This window comes from Carcharhinus amblyrhynchos, chromosome 19 (genome assembly GCF_965287045.1).
Source record: "Carcharhinus amblyrhynchos chromosome 19, sCarAmb.v2.hapA, whole genome shotgun sequence".
NCBI classification, from domain to species: Eukaryota; Metazoa; Chordata; class Chondrichthyes; order Carcharhiniformes; family Carcharhinidae; genus Carcharhinus; species Carcharhinus amblyrhynchos.
The window spans coordinates 49,684,699-49,704,586 of record NC_137342.1 but is presented as its reverse complement, the minus strand read 5'-3'; the positions used below and the strand labels follow the sequence as shown (position 1 = coordinate 49,704,586).

The window sequence follows — 19,888 nt, the reverse complement described above, 5'->3', positions numbered from 1 at the left end:
GGGGTCAAAGAGTCAATGGTTTTGTCGATTTCATTCCTTCACAAGCACAGCTGCACGAACGTCTCGCTGGGAGCAGAACAAATAGGGGTCACAGGAAGAAATAGAGGTGGAGATGATTAAATACTGCGGGGAACCCATCAATGAAAATCAACAGCAGGCCAGTAGGCATCGGAAAATGGGCTTAAATTCTGTGTGTTTAATCATTTTATTCTGTGTTGTCAGTAAATAAGAGGAATCATAGAATCCTGCAGTGCAGAAGGAGGCCATTTGGCCCATCAAGTTTGCACCAACCACAATCCCACCCAGGTTCTATCCCCATAACCCCATGCATTTACCCTTGCTTGTCCCCCTGACACTGTTGGGCAATTTAGCATGGTCAGTCCACCTAACCTGCACATCTTTGGGCTGTGGGAGGAAACTGGAGCACCCGGAGGAAACCCACACAGACACGGGGAGAATGTGCAGACTCCACACAGACAGTGACCTGAAGCCAGGAATCGAACCCGGATCCCTGGCGCTGGGAGGCAGAGGCGCGGAATAACTTTTTTACTAATGCTGCATGTGATACAGAATCTGAAATAAAACACAGAAATGCTGGGTGTGCAGTTTAGGCTGTTAGACCTGAGAATATAAACCCAGATGAATGCTGCCAGCCCTGATACTTTCACAGGAGTGGTTGCTGAATGAAACGTGAACAGTTTCTCTTTTCAGGAGGTGACAGGTCCAGTTTCATCTTCTCCAGGCTTTTGCCCGTGTTCTCGGTTAACTGGCAGGGATAGAACACCAGACACGCGATTTACAGATATGGAAGGAGCCGGTGTAGGGTCACTCTGCCTTCCACGCTCCCTCACTATAATACGAGTCTCATTTAAGAGCTGCCTCGCAGTGCGCTGCCGCACTCATTCAGAATTTGCTGAGACCCGCTTCCCATCGCAGGCATCTGGACTTTGTCTCCTGTGTGATACTGCCCAGCAGTTACACACACACATTGCACTGTCAGGCCTTTGACACAGCCCCATGTGGTCTCAGCTGGAACTCGACACAAACAGCTGGCGAGTTTGAAATTCTTCAACCACCTCCCCCCTCCCCATTCTAACGGGAGTTTAAAAAAACCTCCATTAGCGTATGTCACTTGAACAATGGCCGGAAACTTAAACAAAAAAAAGTCAGCACAAGAAAACAGTCGAGAAGCAAAACTTGGAAATGACCACCTCAGGAGAAGCACGGGCTGAATGTTAACTTTCTTTTATTTTGGAAATGAGCTGAGCAGTCTGCTGCACTGAGTTATCATCAATCTTCTTTTATTCCTGGCTGGTGGTAAGGATCTATGCAGAAACTCCACCCTGAAAGCTTGCATTGTGTTTGCTGCTTGCTACAGCACAGGTCAGGAGTTAGTGTAGATTACTGTGCAGGAAGTAAGGTTCCCTCGAGGGGCGTGTGATTAAATATCTTCCCATCTCTTTTTTTTTGAAACTTCCAGCCAGTTCATGAGGCTGAGGAATTATATTCTGCTGTTCTCCCGTTCTGAGTCACAGCTGGTTTTGCTTACAAGAAGCCCGGAGCTGCTGGTGTTGTAGGAATTGTGTGGAAAACGAACAGGGAGAGCCGGAAGGGACTCTTTAGCTGTTTTCCTTAAGGAAAAGAAAAAGTCCTCGGGAAAAACACACCCCAGAGTGTTGGAGAGCAGTCTGTGGTCCTGTCGTACTCTCCTCCTCTCTGCACAGAGCGAGAAAGGAGTGGTGTGAAAGGCTAGACATGTGAGTGAGGAGACCTGAGGGGAGAAATTGTTCAGAAATAACGGACGTCTCTCATTCTTAATTCTTTGTCTTGACAAGATTTTCCAATGGAGGCAACTGGAGAACCTGTACTTCAGGGAGAAGAAGTTTTCTGTGGAAGTGCATGACCCTCGCAGGTAAAGAAGGACTGTTTATGTGGCAGAGTCTGAACACTGCCTGCTTTTGTACTCGCTGCGGGAATGCAACAGAAGCTCCTCAAAACATTTGCTCCTCTGACATCGTGTGCAACTTGCTAACATTTGGTGTAAAGATGTTGTAAGCCGGCAGCTGTCCTGGAGCCAGTGTTTATTTTTAAGATGCATCAACTGAGCTTCTTAAAGTACTTTGGTTGCTCCGAATAAAATCGTGGGCTCAATCGGAATTTTTAGACGGCAAAAATCCTGTGGGGGGTGTTGCGGGGGTGGGAGTGGGGGTGGGGGTGGGATGCTGCTCACATTCTCAGCCAGGGGAAGGGATTCATATTGTAACGATCAAACTGCTCTGGACGGTAACACTATACACCCCTTGGGGTAGGAGAGAAAATCGCACCACAACCTTGCTCTCTGTTTATGTTCCCAGGGCCTCTGTAACCAGGAGAACATTTGGTCACAGTGGGATCGCTGTGCACACATGGTACGCCAGTGCTGCACTGATTAAGTCAATCTGGGCAATGGCCATTAGCCAGCATCAATTCTACCTGGACCGGAAACAAAGCAAGGTGAGCACAAATTAGAGTAAAAATATTTCCCAGCTGTAACACCCTCTGGACGTATTATCCACTGGAGTTTTATTTTAAACTCGAGCATGCTGTTTATAAATAAATGTCACTTTGCCCGGGATGTAGAAGCGCAGACTAAATTATTAGTTCTCGTCGCCTCCCCTGCAATCTCTCTGACTCGGGATCTGAATGGACAGCCCAGTGAGCCGACATTCCCAAGCTCAGTGGCTGGTCCCGGCTAATCTTAGCAGGGCTGTGGTTTGAGCTCTACAATTTGCCTGGGTCACTGCGCTGCCGAGGGCGGGGAGGTGTGGGAGGGGGAGAGGTCAGCCAGAGTCCTTGGTGCTGCTCATTACTCAGTTACCCAGAGCAGTTCTCCAGCTGGGAGCCACCCCGGGGCCCACCGGCTTCTCAGTGGGTCCAGGAAATAAGACGGAGAATAAGAATGTCTTGCTGTGAGGATGACAGACGCTGCGCTGAGGATATTCCAAGTGTAGTGAGGAACAGGCATAGCCACCTCACTGATATCTATAAATATTTGCGTGTTTTCTGAAGAGCATTGCTAAACCACTCTACTTGAGCATGATCATAGAATCCCTGCAGTGCAAAGAAGACCATTTGGCCCGTCAAACCTGCACTGACTCTCTGACAGAGCACCTTATCCAAGCTCACCCCCCCCTGCTAATCCGCCTAACCTACACATCCTGGGACACTTAGGGGAAATTTAGCACAGCCATTGCACCTAACCCGCAGATCTTTGGGCTGTGGGAGGAAACCCACGCAGACACGGGGAGAACGTGCAAACTCCTAACACTCATCCATAGCCAGAATCAAACCCAGGTCCCTGGTGCTGTGAGGCAGCAGTGCTAACTACTGTGCCACATGCTGCCCATAATCCTGTGATGTAGGATTATAATTTAGATGCAAGTGCCAGTGATTGTTAACCCATTTGAAAATGGGTGCTTTGAGCGTAGAATGCCTGAGATCCAGTGATTTAAACTCCGCAGCTTTATCCGTACGCAGACTGCCTGGATCCTGAGGAATCTCACTGTGCGTAGGGCATCATGTCCTTATCCCAAGTGAACACCTCCAGGGTCAGTGGACAACAATTTAAGGAGGAGGCTTAACATTGGTACTTTCACTGTGCGCAATGAAGCTTTTATCCTTTCTAGGATATTGGAAATGTGAAATGGGGCTGAGGTGATTAATTCCTTTGACAAGTAGCTAGCTGGGGACAGGATAAATATAGACTGATGATAAAAGACTGCAGTTCCTATAGCACTTCTCACGCCCACCTGATGTTCCAATGTACTTCACCTCCAATGAAGTACGTTGTGAGGTGCGGTCAGTGTTGTAGGAAACACAGCAGCCAGTTTGTACACAGGAAGCTCCCTCAGACACCAATGTGATCAGATAGTCTTCTTTCATGATGTTAATTCAGGGATAAATAGGGGCCAGGGCACCAGGGAGAAGTGTCTACTCATCTTCAAAATAGTGCATCTGAGAGAGCAGGCAACATCTCAATTTAACATCTGATCCATAAGATCAGATAAGATTCAGGATAAGCAGCAGGAGGTGCAGAGGGGACATGAGGAAGAACGTCTTTTACGCAGAGGGTGGTGGGTGTCTGGAATTGTCTGCCCCAGTCACTGGTGGAGGCAGAGACCCAAAACTCTTTTAAGAAGTACCTGCATTCGCAACTTAAGTGCTGTAAGATATAGGGCTATGGGCAGGAATAGCCCTTTCTAATCCCACCCAGGAAGGTGGGATTAGAAAGTGCACTTTTGTTAGTGTCACAAGTAGACTCACATTAACACTGCAATGAAGTTGCTGTGAAAATCCCCCAGTCGCCACACTCCAGCACCTGTTCGGGTACACTGAGGGAGAATTTAGCATGGCCAATGCACCTAACCAGTACGTCCCTTGGAGGAAATTGGAGCACCTGGAGGAAACCTACATAGGCACGGGGAGAACATGCAGATTCCCCACAGACAGTGACCCAAGCCAGGAATCAAACCCAGGTCCCTGGTGCTGTGAGGCCGCAGTACCAACCACTGTGCCACTTGGGTGTCTTTAGGCTGGAATGGACAAGATGGGCTGAAAGGCCTCCTGCAACTTTTTGATGGTTCTATGACAGTTCCATCAGCGCAACACTCCCTCAGCGCTGCATCAGATTTTAATCTTTGTGCTCGAGACTCTGTCGTGGGACCAAGGCTGAGGCAGCGAGGAGACACAATTTAGCACAATCCCAACTCTGCCTCGAGTTAGAATCTTTTGAAAGCTTCACTCTTCACCGTAATTCTCATTCCTTCTTGTCGTTTAACTTGCGATTGTGAATTGAAACAGTTTGTAAAGGAGGTGATGAAGGCGCAGTGTAACCCCGTTATTTACTTCTCTTGTTGCTTTTGCCAGTCGAAAATTCATGCAGCAAGAAGTCTGAGTGAAATCGCCATCGATTTAACGGAGACTGGGACACTGAAGATGTCCAAACTGGCCAACATGGGGAGTAAAGGCAAAATCATCAGTGGCAGCAGTGGCAGTCTGCTTTCATCAGGTGAGGCATACATTCTGAAAAGGCTTTGTTTCTCCAGAGAGAGAGAGAGCCTCAAAATCGAGGGAGAAATAGAGTTAACATTTCAGATCGATGACCTCTCATCCAAACTGGGACGCTGTGAGCACTCCAGCGGGTTTTAAACAGGCAGAAATAAAAAATAAAGTTTATTAGTCACAAGTAAGGCTTACATTAACACTGCAATGAAGTTACTGTAAAATTCCCCTAGTCGCTAAGCCCAACGCCTGTTTGGGTCAATGCACCCCTCACCAGCACGTCTTTCAGACTGTGGGAGGAAACTGGAGCACTCGGAGGAAACCCACGCAGACACGGGGAGGACGTGCAGACTCCTCACAGACAGGAATCAAACCCGGGTCCCTGGCGCTGTGAGGCAGCAGTGCTAACCCACTGTGCCGCCATGCTGCCCCAATGAGGGAGAGGGAGGGAACAGGAAGGAAACTGTGATCAGGCGGGTAACAGGAGAGATTAAGTGAGGAAAGGTCATTGTTTAAGTCTATTTCTTGATGTATCGATGCTGTCTGACCAGCCGAATATTTTGAGCATTTTGTGTCTTGATTTCAGATTTGCAGCGTCTGCAGTATTGTGTTCAATCTCAGAATCTTTGATTCCATCCTTGTCTCAAATTCTGTTACTGTTTTTCCAGCATGTTGAGCAAAGTTTAAATTAATTGCGATTACAATTATTAAAGTTGTAATGTTGCAGCTGTGTGTTTTTAAAACTTTATTCTTGGCTTTAATATTTACAGTTTATCGAACTAAACATTGTGTGTTTTTTCTTCTTTGGTCTGAGAATTCTCTGTGTTACAAACATAGAAAACATAGATAGGAGCAGGAGTCCATTTGGCCCTTCGAGCCTGCTCCACCATTCATCACGATAATGGCTGATTGTCCAACTCAACAGCCTCATCCTGCTTTTTCCCCGTAACCTTTGATCCCGTTCACCCCAAGGGCTATATCCAGCCGCTTCCTGAATCCATTCGGTGTTTTAGCATTACATGTGGGTATCAACCATAAGTCCCTCGGCAGAACCCTCATTTATAAATCACAAGCTTGTGAGTTGATATCCCAGTTGACGAACTTGAGTGTGTAATCCAAGCTGGAGTGCAGTGCCGAGGGAGTGCTGTGCTGCTGAGATGCTGCTTTTTGGATGAAACCTGCAAGCGGGGCTCCATCTCCTGTCTCAGCTGAGTGCAAATGATCCCCGTGTCACTGTTTGAAGACGAATCGAGTGCGATCTCCCCAGTGTCCTGGCCAATGTTTATTGTACAGCCAACGGCAACGAAACAAGCTGCCTGGCCTTATATTTCATTGCTGTTTATGGGATCTTGCTGTGCACTAATTGGCTGCGGCACCACTTCATAAGACATAGGAGCAGAATTAGGCCATTCGGCCCATCAAGTCCACTCCACCATTTGATCATGGCTGATAGTCTCCTCATCCCCATTTTCCTGCCTTCTCCCCATTACCTTTCAACCCATTACCAATTAAAAACCTTAAATTTACTCACTGTCCCAGCACCGTCGCACTTTGGGGTAGTGAATTCCACAGATTCACAACCCTTTGGGAGAAGTAGTTTCTCCTCAACTCTGTTCTGGCATCGCCTGACACAGTTTGTAAAAACTTGTATGTGAAGTGGAATTTACAGTGACTCATTTATGCTGATGCTTAAGCTTCATTTGTGGGCGGCATGGTGGCACAATGGGTTAGCACTGCTGCTTCACAGTGCCAGGGACCTGGGTTCAATTCCCGGCTTGGGTCACTGTCCGTGTGGTGTTTGCATGTTCTCCCCATGTCTGCGTGGGTTTCCTCCAGGTGCTCCGGTTTCCTCCCACAGTCCAAAGATGTGCAGGTTGGGTTGATTGGCCATGCTAAATTGCTGCTTAGTGTTAGGGGCATGTTGGGGGGGTTAGGAGGATAAATGTGTGGGGGTAGGGCCGGGGTGGGACTGTTGTCAGTGCAAGCTTGATGGGCCAAACGGTCTCCGTCTGCACTGTAGGGATTCTATGACTTCCATCCCACAACATCAGTTATTAACATCAGTAAAAACAGATTGTCTGTTACTCATCACGGTGCTGTTTCTGGGATCTTGCTGTGCATTATTTTAATGGACAGGGGAATTAAGGGTTAAGGGGAGAGAGCGGAAAAGTGGAACTGATCCACTTCAGATCAGCCGTGATCTTATTGAATGGCGGGGCAGGCTCGAAGGGCTAGATGGCCTACTCCTGCTCCTATTTCTTATGTTCTTATGTAAATTGACTGATGCGTTTCCCACATTGCAAAGTGACTACATTTCAAAAGTTCCTCACTGGTTGTAGACTTCTTAATATCCTGAGGTTGTGGAAGATCTTAAATAAATGCAAGTCTTTCAGATTAATTCACAGTGCTCCTCTTCCTTTCCCCATCATATGTCTATCGAGATTCCCCTTAAACGTACCTTGGAGAATATTAACCTGAAAGTTCTACCTGCCTAGATTGTCCAATGTTATCGGCCCTGGATGGGCAATATCCACTCGGGATGTTGTGCAGTTGACATTGCATCATATTCACAACATGAGCAAGAGTCCTTTGACAACCAATTCTATTCCCAGTTGGATATTTGTCAAAGGAATGAATCACCTCAGCCTCAGCTGTCCTTATTGAGAGTCCATCTCGCTTTCCCATCGCCCTGGAAAGGCTAAACTAAGGAAATTTGGCATGTCACCTATGACTCTCACCAACTTTTACAGATGCACCATAGAAAGCATCCTTTCTGGTTGTATCACAGATTGGTATGGGCTCCTGCTCTGTCCAAGACCACAAGGAACCACAAAATGTGAATGTAACCCAATCCATCACACGAACCAGCCTCCCGTTGACTCCGTCTACACTTCCTGCTGCCTCGGCAAAGCAGCCAGCATAATTAAGGACCCTACACACTCCGGACATTCTGCCTTCCGCCTTCTTCCTTTGGGGAAAAAGATACAAAAGTCTCAGTCATGTACCAAACCACTCAAGAACAGCTTCTTCCCTGCTGCTGTCAGACTTTTGAACCTTGCATTAAGTTGAAATTTTGCTACCCCCAGCTATGACTGTAACACTACATTCTGCACTCTCTTGTTTCCTTCTCTATGAACGGTATGCTCTGTCTGTACAGCGAGTAAGGAACAGTACTTTTCACCGTATGTTAATACATGTGACAACAAATCAAATCAAAAGAATCATATCTGATCAAAATTGCAAGTGAAACAGATAGCCATCATTAAAGTTTGAGTCTTCACATTTCTGAGTACTTTTCTTAGCACTCTTCACAGTCAATGTAGGTTTCTCTTTAAATTTCTCTTAGTTTAGCTGAGGAATGTGAGTTGGCAATGAGTTCTCCTAAAATGAGTGAAATGGAGCTGCAATTGACAGTGGAAAAATGATAGATCCTGTGGATTGCACCGTACTTAAATTCTCCGTAATGATGGTGTTGATGCTGCTCGCAGCAAAGGACCACCAAATGAGTAAATGGCCCACAGAGTGAGCAAGTGTAGGAATTGGGACAAGTGTTTTTTCATTCATTGAAGCATTTATTACCCATTTCTGAGGGCAATTAAGAGTCAACCCCATTGCTGTGACTCTGGAGTCACATGTAGGCCAAACCAGGTAAGGACAGCAGATTTCCTTCACTAAAGGACATTAGTGAACCAGATGGGTTTTTCCGACAATAGCTTCATGGTCATCCATGAATTCCAGATTTTTTTTTACTGAATTCAAATTTCACCATCTGCTGTTGTGGGATTTGAACCTGGGTCCCAGAGCATCAGTCAGGGTTTACAGGATTGCTAATACCAGTGACAATACCACTATGCCATCACTTCCCCTTTTAAAAGTAAAGTTGTTTTGTACATTTCAACTGAACTTCTTGCTGCCATTCTCAAGCCCACAGTGTGTTACCTTTCACTCTGCCCAAATCCTTTTCAACACAAGTTTGATCTGATTTATTATTCTCACATGTATTAACATACAGTGAAAAGTATTGTTTCTTGCGTGCTATACAGACAAAGCATACCATTCATAGAGAAGGAAAGGAGAGAGTGCAGAATGTAGTGTTACAGTCATAGCTAGGGTGTAGAGAAAGATCAACTTAATGCAAGATAGGTCCATTCAAAAGTCTGATGGCAGCAGGGAAGAAGCTGTTCTTAGTCGGTTGGTACATGACCTCAGATTTTTGTATCTTTTTCCCAGTGGAAGAAGGTGGAAGAGAGAATGTCTGGGGTGCGTGAGGTCCATGATTATGCTGGCTGCTTTGCCGAGGCAATGGGAAGTGTAGACAGTACACTCTGAGAAGGAAAGTAATCATCAACAGTTACTTTTGACATTGGTTAAAGACAAATCTTTACAAAATTGTTTTTGTGTATTCCTCTCTTGGAGAGACCGTTTGCTGATTAATTATCTGTTCTTTAGAAGGTGAGGCAAGGAGAAAAAAGATGAAAGACAGTTTAAAAATTCATGTTTCAACTTAATCTGACCTTCGAAACTCTAAGTTCCTTTATTATGTCACAAGTAGGTTTACATTAACACTGCAATGAAGTTACTGTGAAAATTCCCTAGTCGTCACACTCTGACATCTGCTTGGGTAAGAACATAAGAAATAGGAGCAGGAGTAGGCCATCTAGCCCTTCGAGCCTGCCCCGCCATTCAATAAGATCATGGCTGATCTGAAGTGGATCAGTTCCACTTTCCCGCCTTCTCCCCATAACCCTTAGTTCCCTTATCCATCAGAAATCTATCTACACTGATGGAGAATTTAACACGGCTAACGCACCTTAACCAGCACGTCTTTCAGTCTGTGGAGGAAACCAGAGCGCCCGAAGGAAACCCACGCTGACATGGGGAGAATGTGCAGAATCTGCACAGACGGTGACCCAAGCTGAGAATTGAACTCAGGTTGCTGGGGCTGTGAGGCAGCAGTGCTTAACCACTGTACCACCATGCCGCCCAGAAGAGATGGACACAGCAATTGGCATTTGAACCTGTTGCAACATAACTTCAAAATAGTTCCAGGGAAACTTTTTTCTTCATGTTACCATTCTGCAATGCAATAGTAACATGAAACTCAGAGGTTAATTATTGGGGAGAGTGAAGAGTGATTTGGAAGATTAATTGATATAACGGAATACACCCAGGATCGGTTACTGTCGGTTTCCAGAATGATTAGAAGTGAGTTGCTGAAAGCTGGAACAAACTTTCCTCTGCTGTTTTAGAATATGTTGCCCCATTTGGCTGAAGCTGTTTAGACCAACAAATAGGATGGTTCTGAGCTGAGCTGTGCTCACAGCAGACGCTAAGATCACCCACGCCTGCTCCATCTGACTTCAGCTGTTGAATACATCCTTTTCCCATTTGTTCCGTGACTGATGTGAAAGTCACGCAGATTTAATTGTCCCGACTGCAGCGAGCGGCTTCTCACACAGAGCATTTTTTAACTGGAAAACTTGATTTGCCATGTTAGCGGTCTCCTCCTCTGATAGATAAATCCACATTATAGTTACCTTGTGCACTTGCTTTCCATTATGTTCCAAAGATGTGACCTTGTGTTGGATCTAATTACAGTTCTTCAGTGGAAATTGGAGACTCTGCGATCCAGAGACCCAGGATCAGAAATTGAAACCTCAGTGCAATTATAACCTCTCGGAAATTGGTGCCTGCCTCATTGCATTTTGTTCAATATTTTGCTGGTGAAATGATTACAGTCCGTTTAGATAAACCTGGTGATAAGAAGCATGGGATGTGTGAAATTGTATTTACTGATGTATCCACGGCGAGTAAAATTTTTAAGTCTGCCACTGTTAGCAAACTCAGAGGTGTGGCAGGCTGTGGGGATGATGCCAAGAAACTGCAACAATGCACGGATAGACGAGCAGAATGGACAGATGACTGGCAGACAGAGTTTAATACAGGGAAGTGCAAAGTAGGCATTTTGGGTAAAGGGATAGGGAGAAACAATGTAGATATAACGGCACAGTTCTAAAACGTTCCAGGGACTGAGAGACCCGGGGTTCACGTACATTGGTCTGTGAATGGGGCAGGACAGATTAAATAAAGTCACTGATTACAAAAGCAGGGAAGTTATGTGGAAACTTTATGAAGCTCAGGTTAGGTCACAACTAGAGTATTGCGACCAGTTCTAGTCACCGCACTTTAGGAAGGATGTGAGGGAGATCATGAGGGGATGTGGGGGAGATTTACCAGAATGGTTGGAAGACTGAGGGATTTTAGTGACAAGATGAGTTTCGAGAAGCTGGGTTGTTCTCCTTGGAACACAGGAGATTGAGGAGAGATTTGACAGGGGTGTGCAAGTATATGATGGGCTTAGATGAGGTAGAAGAAGAAAACAATGTCCTCTATCGCTACAAGGAATAGAGGGTACAGATTTAAAGTTTTGGGCGAGAGACACAGTGAGGGTGTACAGATGAACTTTTTTACACAGTGAATGGTAACGAGCAGAAACTCACTGCCCCCGAGGAAGGTGGAAGTGAAGATGACCAATGATTTCAAAAGGAAATTGAGCAAGTATTTATTGGGAATAAACTAGCAAGGCTAGGGCAAGAACGGGGGACTGACTAGATTGTTTTCCAGAGAGACAGGATGGACTCAAGAGGCTGAATGGCCTCCTTCTGGCCATTATCACTCCGTGATTTTTTTTACTAAACACGTTTATGCTGAACATTAAAGCACAGCAAAGCTTTTCCAGCTGCCATGCTTTGATATGTGCAGGTTTACCTTGTAATGGTCTACAAAATATTGTTCTGTATTTTGTTCCGGGGATTGTCTGTCTCCGGTTATCATTGGGAGGTTGTGGTGGGGCCGCCTTCTTGAAGCAATTATTTTACAGTTGAATTGCTTGTTAGGGCAGTTCAGAGGTCATTGAAATGCATAAGAACATAAGAACATAAGAAATAGGAGCAGGAGTAGGCCATCTAGCCCTTCGAGCCTGCCCCACCATTCAATAAGATCATGGCTGATCTGTCGTGGCTCAGTTCCACTTTCCCGCCCTCTCCCCATAACCCTTAATCCCCTCTCTTATCAAGAACCCATCAACCCGCTTCTTAAAAATAGCATCACATAATGTGGAGCTGGATCTCACGTGTAGGTTCACACAACTGGTCCGGATGGTTGGGTCACTTCCCTGAAGGAGCTTCCCCAGGGATGCTGCATATTATATACTGCAGACTCCTTAAATCCCTTAACTCCCTTATTTCTCCCAATCACCTATCATCTTCAGATCCAATCATTACTACTTGCACTTTTTAGATCATCTTTGTTACCCTTTGGCCGGAGTCTCGTGTGTACATTTTCTGCAAAGTGGCAGACATCATATTATACATTTTCATATTTAAAGTGAATTGCAGGTAGCTGTGGCAGTCAGGGACATGGCCAGAACAGCTGCTGCTGGTTCACCTGAGCTTTATTTTTTACATCTTAAAGTTCAGAGTTGTGAAACGGAGAGTTGACAAAACTGTTTTAGAGACTGTAGACTCACGACTGGAACTTGCAACTGAAATAGACAACTGATTAACATTTAGGTAGGTGGTTGATGGGAAGGAGGATAAAGAGACATGGAAAGAACATGGAGTTAGGCATCCTGCTTTGGAGAGAGGATGTGGACTAAAATAAGAACAGAAAAAGCTACAAATCTGGCAGCACCTTTGGAGATAAATGGAGCTAACAGGTGGAACTTAATGCCCTCCCTCATGGAAGAGGTTTGGTGATGGGGGCATTTAATTGGATGGGAGGGTGATGGGTAGGGATCGCACCAACATGTCTGTCTCTCCCCTGATGGAGTCCAGAGTGGGAAGGATTGCGGCCGAACTTACTGCCAGTAGCGACCCTGAGTTGGGAGATCTGAGTGAGATATCCAATACTGTGATGGCGTTTTAATTCAGTAGATAAGGAGAAACTGTTTCAGTTGCAGAAGATTTGGTGACAAGGGAGAAAGATTAATGGTGATTGACAAAAGAACCAAAGGTGACATTGTTTTACATAGTGAGCTGTTTTGACCTGGAAACATGCTGCCTGAAAGGATGGTGAAAGGTGACTTGAATAAATACTTAGAGGGGAAAACTCGCAGGTGTGATGATACTGTGCTGTTAATATATTGTATGTTTGACAGGGACTGCTTTAAGAGGCAGTGGATTGTTAGAAGCAGTCAGCTTGTTTGGTAGGAATTTCGCAGATGCTGGAAAGCAGGATTATTATTCATTTTAGCCACATGTTTATTTAGCAGAAAACTTAATGGGGTGTTTTTTGATTGAAGTAATAAGGTGAGTTATGTACACAGAGACAGCCATATGATGCTAGAATTGGGAAGAGCTAGACTTGTAGCAGAAAAAGTAGTTTCATTTTCATTTTAAGGAGGGCAGTTGCTGACTGGAGCTGGTTGAAGGCAGAAGCCTGGAGCTCTCTCTCTGTCTGGAAAGACCGCACTGAAATCTCCAAGGTAGTTGCCCAATTCAAAGCAAGTATATTGGGATTTGCTAACTATATTTTAACGTGGGGTTTAAGTCTATAAGAGAAATATTGCTTCTTTGGAACTGAATAGTGATGAATTAGAAGTTAAGAGGATATTTCTTTGCATGTTTAAAGGTTGTTCAAAGGTTAAGAGTTAAACTGTTCCATTTTGTTAAAGTTCCACTTAAACTGTGTTCTGGATAAAGCTTGTTTCGTTTTAAACAAAATCCCTATTTTGTTCGTGGGATCACTCCTGGAGTGAAACATTCTTTCCTCACATTTCTGCCAACACAGCAAAATTGCTGGGATCGATTTTGGCTTCATTTTGTTTCTGATCTGGCAGCCTAACACTGGGCAGTCGGGAAAGAGTGGGACGAGTTGGGCTCAACAAAGAGCCAGCACAGACAAAATGGGCCAAATGGTCTCCCTCAGGTCTGTAACATTTCCTGAGCTTGAGATTTATTGTGTGCAAGAATTTTAATAATGTGACGTCTCTGTGAGTTTGGACCAACCTAAAGCAACGGTTCCACAAGGACGGTTAGAAAAGCCCCAGCAGGAGTCACACATGGCCAAGCCCCACTTTCAGATCCAACAAAGGCTTTACTCTGAAATGTCTGGGGGAAGGAAGAGTCAATCTTACGCAGGATGAATGATTTGGAGCTTGGCTTAGACAGACAATAGCAAGCCTGTGAGTATAGATGTGCGCAGGTCCCATGTGTCTGTAGTAACTGTGTGCGTCTGTCTTTGGAGAGGAGAGTGAAGGCTGATCCCGCTGCCAGAACATTGTTAAAATATTTTTGTTCCAAACCCAGGAGTATCCTGGTCATTGAATGAACTGATAAAGATCAGGAACTGCACTATTAAAAAGGAGGAGGGATGATTTATTTTTGAAGAAATTGTTTCTGTTTTCAGGCTGGTTGTTCTGGATTTTGAGATTGTATTTGAACACAATAGCATTGGTTCGCACCGGATGCGGGTCGCACACGCAAATACGAGGAGATGAAGGACAGTGGATAGGCTGACTGCAGGTGTCAGGGTTTTCTAAGCACACAGTGTTCTGTTAGCCCAAACAATCGAGCAGCTTGTGAGGGTAATCCAGAGGGCAGCTTCGTAAGCTGCCTCAAACCCGCAATGCACTGTCCACAGGGAACTGTTCAATTCCATGTTTCTAGCATGGAATACTCATTATTTTGGGAGATTTTTTCCATTGCAAATTGCATTCTTGGTCAGAGCAGCAGCTGTGATGCATCCTGGAAATTATAGTGCATCTGCCAAAATTGGTGAGAGTCAGAGCAGACGTGCTGGGTGCCCTTAGCTTCTTGAGCAAGTAGAGACCTTGAATTTATGTAATTTATGAACAGTATGCTTTGTCTGTATAGCGCGCAAGAAACAATACCTTTCACTGTATACTAATACATGTGACAACAATAACCAACAAGGTAGATGAGGGCAGTGCAGTTGATGTTGTCTACATGGACTTTAGCAAGTCCTTTGACAGGGTACCACATGGTAGGTTGTTGCATAAGGTTAAATCTCACAGGATCCAGGGTGAGGTGTCTAAATGGATACAAAATTGGCTTCTTGACAGAAGCCAGAGGGTGGTTGTAGAGAGTTGTTTTTCAAACTGGTGGCCTGTGACCAGCGGTGTGCCCCAGGGATCAGTGCTGGGTCCACTGTTATTTGTCATTTGTATTAATGACTTGGATGAGAATATTGGAGGCATGGTTAGTAAGTTTGCAGATGACACCACGATTGGTGGCAAGATGGATAATGAAGAAAGTTATCTCCGATTGCAACAGGATCTTGATCAATTGGGCCAGTGGGCTGACGAATGGCAGATAGAGTTTAATTTACATAAACACAAGGTGATGCATTTTGATAGATTGAACCAGGGCAGGACTTACTCAGTTAATGGTAGGGCACTGGGGAGAGTTACAGAGCAAAGAGATCTAGGGGTACGTGTTTGTAGCTCCTTGAAAGTGGACAGAATGGTGAAGAAGGCATCCAGAATAGTTGGTTTCATTGGTCAGAACATTGAATACAGGAGTTGGGACATCTTGTTGAAGTTGTACAAGACATTGGTAAGGTCACACTTGGGATACTGTGTACAGTTCTGGTCACCCTATTAGAACATAAAAACAAAAGGACTAAGAGCAGAAGTAGGCCATCTGGTCCCTCGAGCCTGCTCCGCCATTCAATAAGATCATGGCTGATTTTTTTGTGGACTCAGCTACACCTACCCACCCGCTCCCCAAAACCCTTAATTCTTTCCTGTTCAAAAATGTATCTATCCTTGCCTTAAAAACATTCAATGAGGTAGCCTCAACTGCTTCACTGGGTAGGGAATTCCACAGACTCACAACCCTTTCTGTGAAGAAATTCCTCCTCAACTCAGTCCCAAATCTGCTTCCCCTTACTTTGAGGCTATGCCCCCTAGTTCTAATTTCACCAGCCAGTGGAAACAACTTCCCTGCTTCTATCTTATCTGTTCCCTTCATAATCTTATATGTTTCTATAAGATCTCCCCTCATTCTCCTGAATTCCAATGATAATAACCCCAGTCTACTCAGTTCTCCTTATAAGCCAACACTCTCAACTCCAGAATTATAGAAAGGATATTAGTAAACTAGAAAGAGGGCAGAAAAGATTTACGAGGATGCTACTGGGACTTGATAGTTTGAGTTATAAGGGGAGGCTGGATAGACTGGGACTTTTTTCTCTGGAGCCTAGGAGGCTGAGGGGTGATCTTATAGAGACCTATAAAATAATGAGGGGCACAGATCAGTTAGATAATCAATATCTTTTCCCAAAGGTAGGAGGGTCTAAAACTAGAGGGCATAGGTTTAAGGTGACAGGGGAGAGATATAGAAGTGTCCAGGGGGCAATTTTTTCACACAGAAGGTGGTGAGTGTCTGGAACGAGCTGCCAGAGGGAGGAGTAGAGGCAGGTACAATTTTGTCTTTTAAACGTTTGGACAGTTAAATGGGTAAGATGGATATAGAGGGATATGGGCCAAATGAGGGCAATTGGGATTAGCTTCGGGGTTTTAAAAAAAGGCTCCTATTTTCTATGTTTCCATATAATCAGTGAAGGAAAATCAAGAAACCAAGTCCCTGCGCGTGTAACCAATAATGAACAATTACAATGTCCCCCTCTAACATGAGGTTATATATCAGCTGTTGCTTCGCCGTCGCTGGGTCAAAATCCTGGAATTCCCTACCTAACGGCAATGTGCGTCGACCCACAGCACATGGACTGCAGAGATTCGAGAAGGCAGCTCACCGTCACCTCCTCAAGGGCAACTAGGAATGGGCAATAAATACTGGCCAACCGGCGACACCCACATCCCACGACAGGAGCCTTTACCTTCACATTACCCTGTTTGTGATTAATGATGGATGCTGCCATTTACTTCTTCCTCATTTCATATATCTCCCCCACAAAATCTGTGAACTTTGGTCCAACATCCTGAGAGGCTTTCTTCTAATTTTTTTTGCAATAAACAAATATTATGAAAAATAATCTGGTGTTTAGCTCAGGAGTGATTCCAAATTGCTGGCCCTTATTAGATTTCCTCAGTAAATTTTGGATATTACATACGGCAGAATTACAGATATTTGTTCTAGTCTGTGGATTGTCACAATACATCTGCGTCCTGATAAGGTTATATAATCTCAGATAGCCCAAACTGTTATTGTTAACAATCTGTTTTTCATTACAAGCTAATCTAACATAACCGGGAGGCAGGTAGTTCAGACAGCCGAGTGAGTCCTTGTCTCCAAACGGGAAGGTCATAAGTTCGTGCCTTAGTTGTTTGCTCTGGTTACCTGAACTCACTTCCTTTAGTTGGTGAGTGTCAGAGCTGGAGCTGTTTCTGCACAAGCAGTTTCCTTCTCTCAAGAGCCTCCTGCAACTTATGCATCAGATTATAGCTGAATAAAAAGCAGTGTTCCAGTAAAAATTGCTATCTTTCATCTCACTCGTTCTCCTTTCCAGTAAGTCTTGTACTTTACTTGAAGCCAGAAAGTAGAGGGTCCAGTTCCCACTCTCGGATTTGACACTAAAATCTCATCTGACCCTCGAGGGCCGAACTGAGGGAGTGCTGAACCTTCGGACCGAACTCGAAGGTTCGACTGCCGCCCCCTCTGCCCTGTTGAGTACACCTTACAGCCCCTAGGCATTACTTCAAAATGAACGAGGGAGTTCTCCACATTGTAACTTGGCCAATATTTATCCACCAACACCACCAAAACAGATTGGTCAATCTTGCTGTGCTGGTTGTGGGAGCTTGCTGTGCACAAATTGGCTGCTGCGTTTCAATCAACTGCAACTGCACTTGAAGCATGTTTCATTTAGCTGTACAGCGCTTTGGCCCATCCTGTGATCTGAGTTTATTTATTTATTAGTCACAAGTAGGCTTACATTCACACTGCAATGAAAATTCCCTAGTGGCCACACTCCAGCACCTGTTCGGGTACACTGAGGAAGAATTTAGCACAGCCAGTGCACCTAACCAGCACGTCTTTTGGACTGTGGGAGGAAACCCACGCAGACACGGGGAGAACATGCAAACTCCACACAGACAGTGACCCAAGCTGGGAATCGAACCCGAGTCCCTGGTGCTGTGAGGCAGCAGTGCTAGCCCACTGTGCCACCTTGAAAGGTGCTATAGAAATGCAAGTCATTCTTTCCTCTCCCAGTTGTCCTTTCTGTAACATTTCCCAGTGAGGTTTGAAATTTGAATTGAGAGTTGACCTGAATTGGAAATATTGGATTCCCTGAAGCGAAGGCAGTTTATGTGGAGCTGAGACTGGTTGTGGGACGAGCAGAAAGATGCTTCTGTGCTTCCCACTCTCCAAAGTTAACTAATAACATTCACAGGGCACAGTTAGGAGATTTGCTTATTGCTTGATGAAGTAACTGGTTTTATTTTCTTTCTACTCAAAAACCAATCTCTCTTTTTCCACTCCCTCTGTCCGTATCTTCACTTCCACACTGCGGTGTGGAGTGTTAAACTTGGCTGCATTATCACATTAGGACAACTTGAATTTTTATGACACTCTCGTATGAAAGAATATCTTGCTATTTTAACTCCAGTAGAAAGACCCGGGGAGCGAGGGATTTCCCGGAGTCACCAGCCCCTGATGGGAATCGCAATGGCACGCTCAATCAGGCATTAGGGCAAAGCCGGGATTCTCACCAGGTTTCAAACCAGTTGGGAATCTCCTTGCCCAGTGAGTTTCCTGCCCAGAGTAGGCGGGAATCTGATGAATACCGATTCAGTCGGATTTCTGTGTTAACGGGTTTGAGACCGGCTGCTCTGGCCTCCCATTCTGCTCCAGCTGCTGCCAGGCTGCAGAGGGAAGGTCTCCCAAAGTACCTGTGGGTCAGGTGGGCTCAAGCTGGAGGGAATGGGTTGACTTTGGGACTGTCCCCTGGAGTGGGGGTCTCATGACTAGACTGCCCCATGGGACAAGTAGAGGCCGTTCTTAGCATGGTGATCACAGGCAGCTTTTTATTAAAAATCTTCATTCTTGTCTGTGTGATGTGAAACCTTCAAAGTGGCCTGGTCACTTTTCCATCCATAATCCTGGGCACATGAAACTATCAAGGTCACTGCAATATTCCATTCTCAACAAGGCATTGTTCTTGCTCTCTCTCAGAAGTCCAAACTGTGAGCAGACCCTTTGAAGACCTCTGACTGACAGGAGATGTCAGTTTCACTCGGGAGGTTCCCTTTTTCAGCCTGAATGAGCCACAAGTGCTGCATTTTGAACTGCTCTGATTGACAGCTCCAAAGCAGATAAAACAATCCAGTAAACCTTAAATACCTCCTCTTTTCACCACAGCTGCTCACTCAGCCTCATTGTTCTACACTGCATTTTTTCCAGTTTCTGAGCCTTCCTGGAAAGCTCAAGTGCTTTGAAATGCTTTGCTTACATTCCATTTCGTGCTCCAATACCTTTAAATATCTCTTGACTGAAAGATCAAGGCAGTTACTTGTGATTTGTTTTTGTTTCCCTTCATGGTTGAATACATCTCAAGTGCTTTCCCTTTTCCAGCAGCAGTGTTATAAATAGACTTGTTCTGATTGACAGGTCTAGGTCATTAAACAGCAAGCAGGAGCTTTCACTCCCTCTTTTCTAACCATAGAGTTTATAGACATCCTTGTTCTTAACCACAGTGTTTATAAACAGGCTTGTTTTTTGATCTGAAGACCTTGGCTGACTTTTTAAACCCATTGCCAAGAGGAGGACTTGAAAGGGGACAGGACCTTGCTGCCCCCATTTTGGAGGGTCTCTTTTGCTCCCTTGTTGGGGTGGGGGTCAGGCCTCCGACTGGGGGCGGGTGG

General features: G+C 45.1%; 1 protein-coding gene across 7 annotated transcripts in view; it reads left to right on the top strand.

The window, feature by feature from the left end:
* frmd4a (FERM domain containing 4A) overlaps nucleotides 1-19,888 on the top strand; it is a 613,918-nt gene that overhangs the window by 537,214 nt on the left and 56,816 nt on the right. For all 7 annotated transcript variants that reach the window (XM_080207761.1, XM_080207763.1, XM_080207759.1 and 4 more), the window contains exons 12-14: nucleotides 1,836-1,912; nucleotides 2,355-2,493; nucleotides 4,906-5,047. In XM_080207761.1, the coding sequence (XP_080063887.1) occupies nucleotides 1,836-1,912; nucleotides 2,355-2,493; nucleotides 4,906-5,047 (358 nt within the window). The remainder of the gene's footprint in view (nucleotides 1-1,835; nucleotides 1,913-2,354; nucleotides 2,494-4,905; nucleotides 5,048-19,888) is intronic.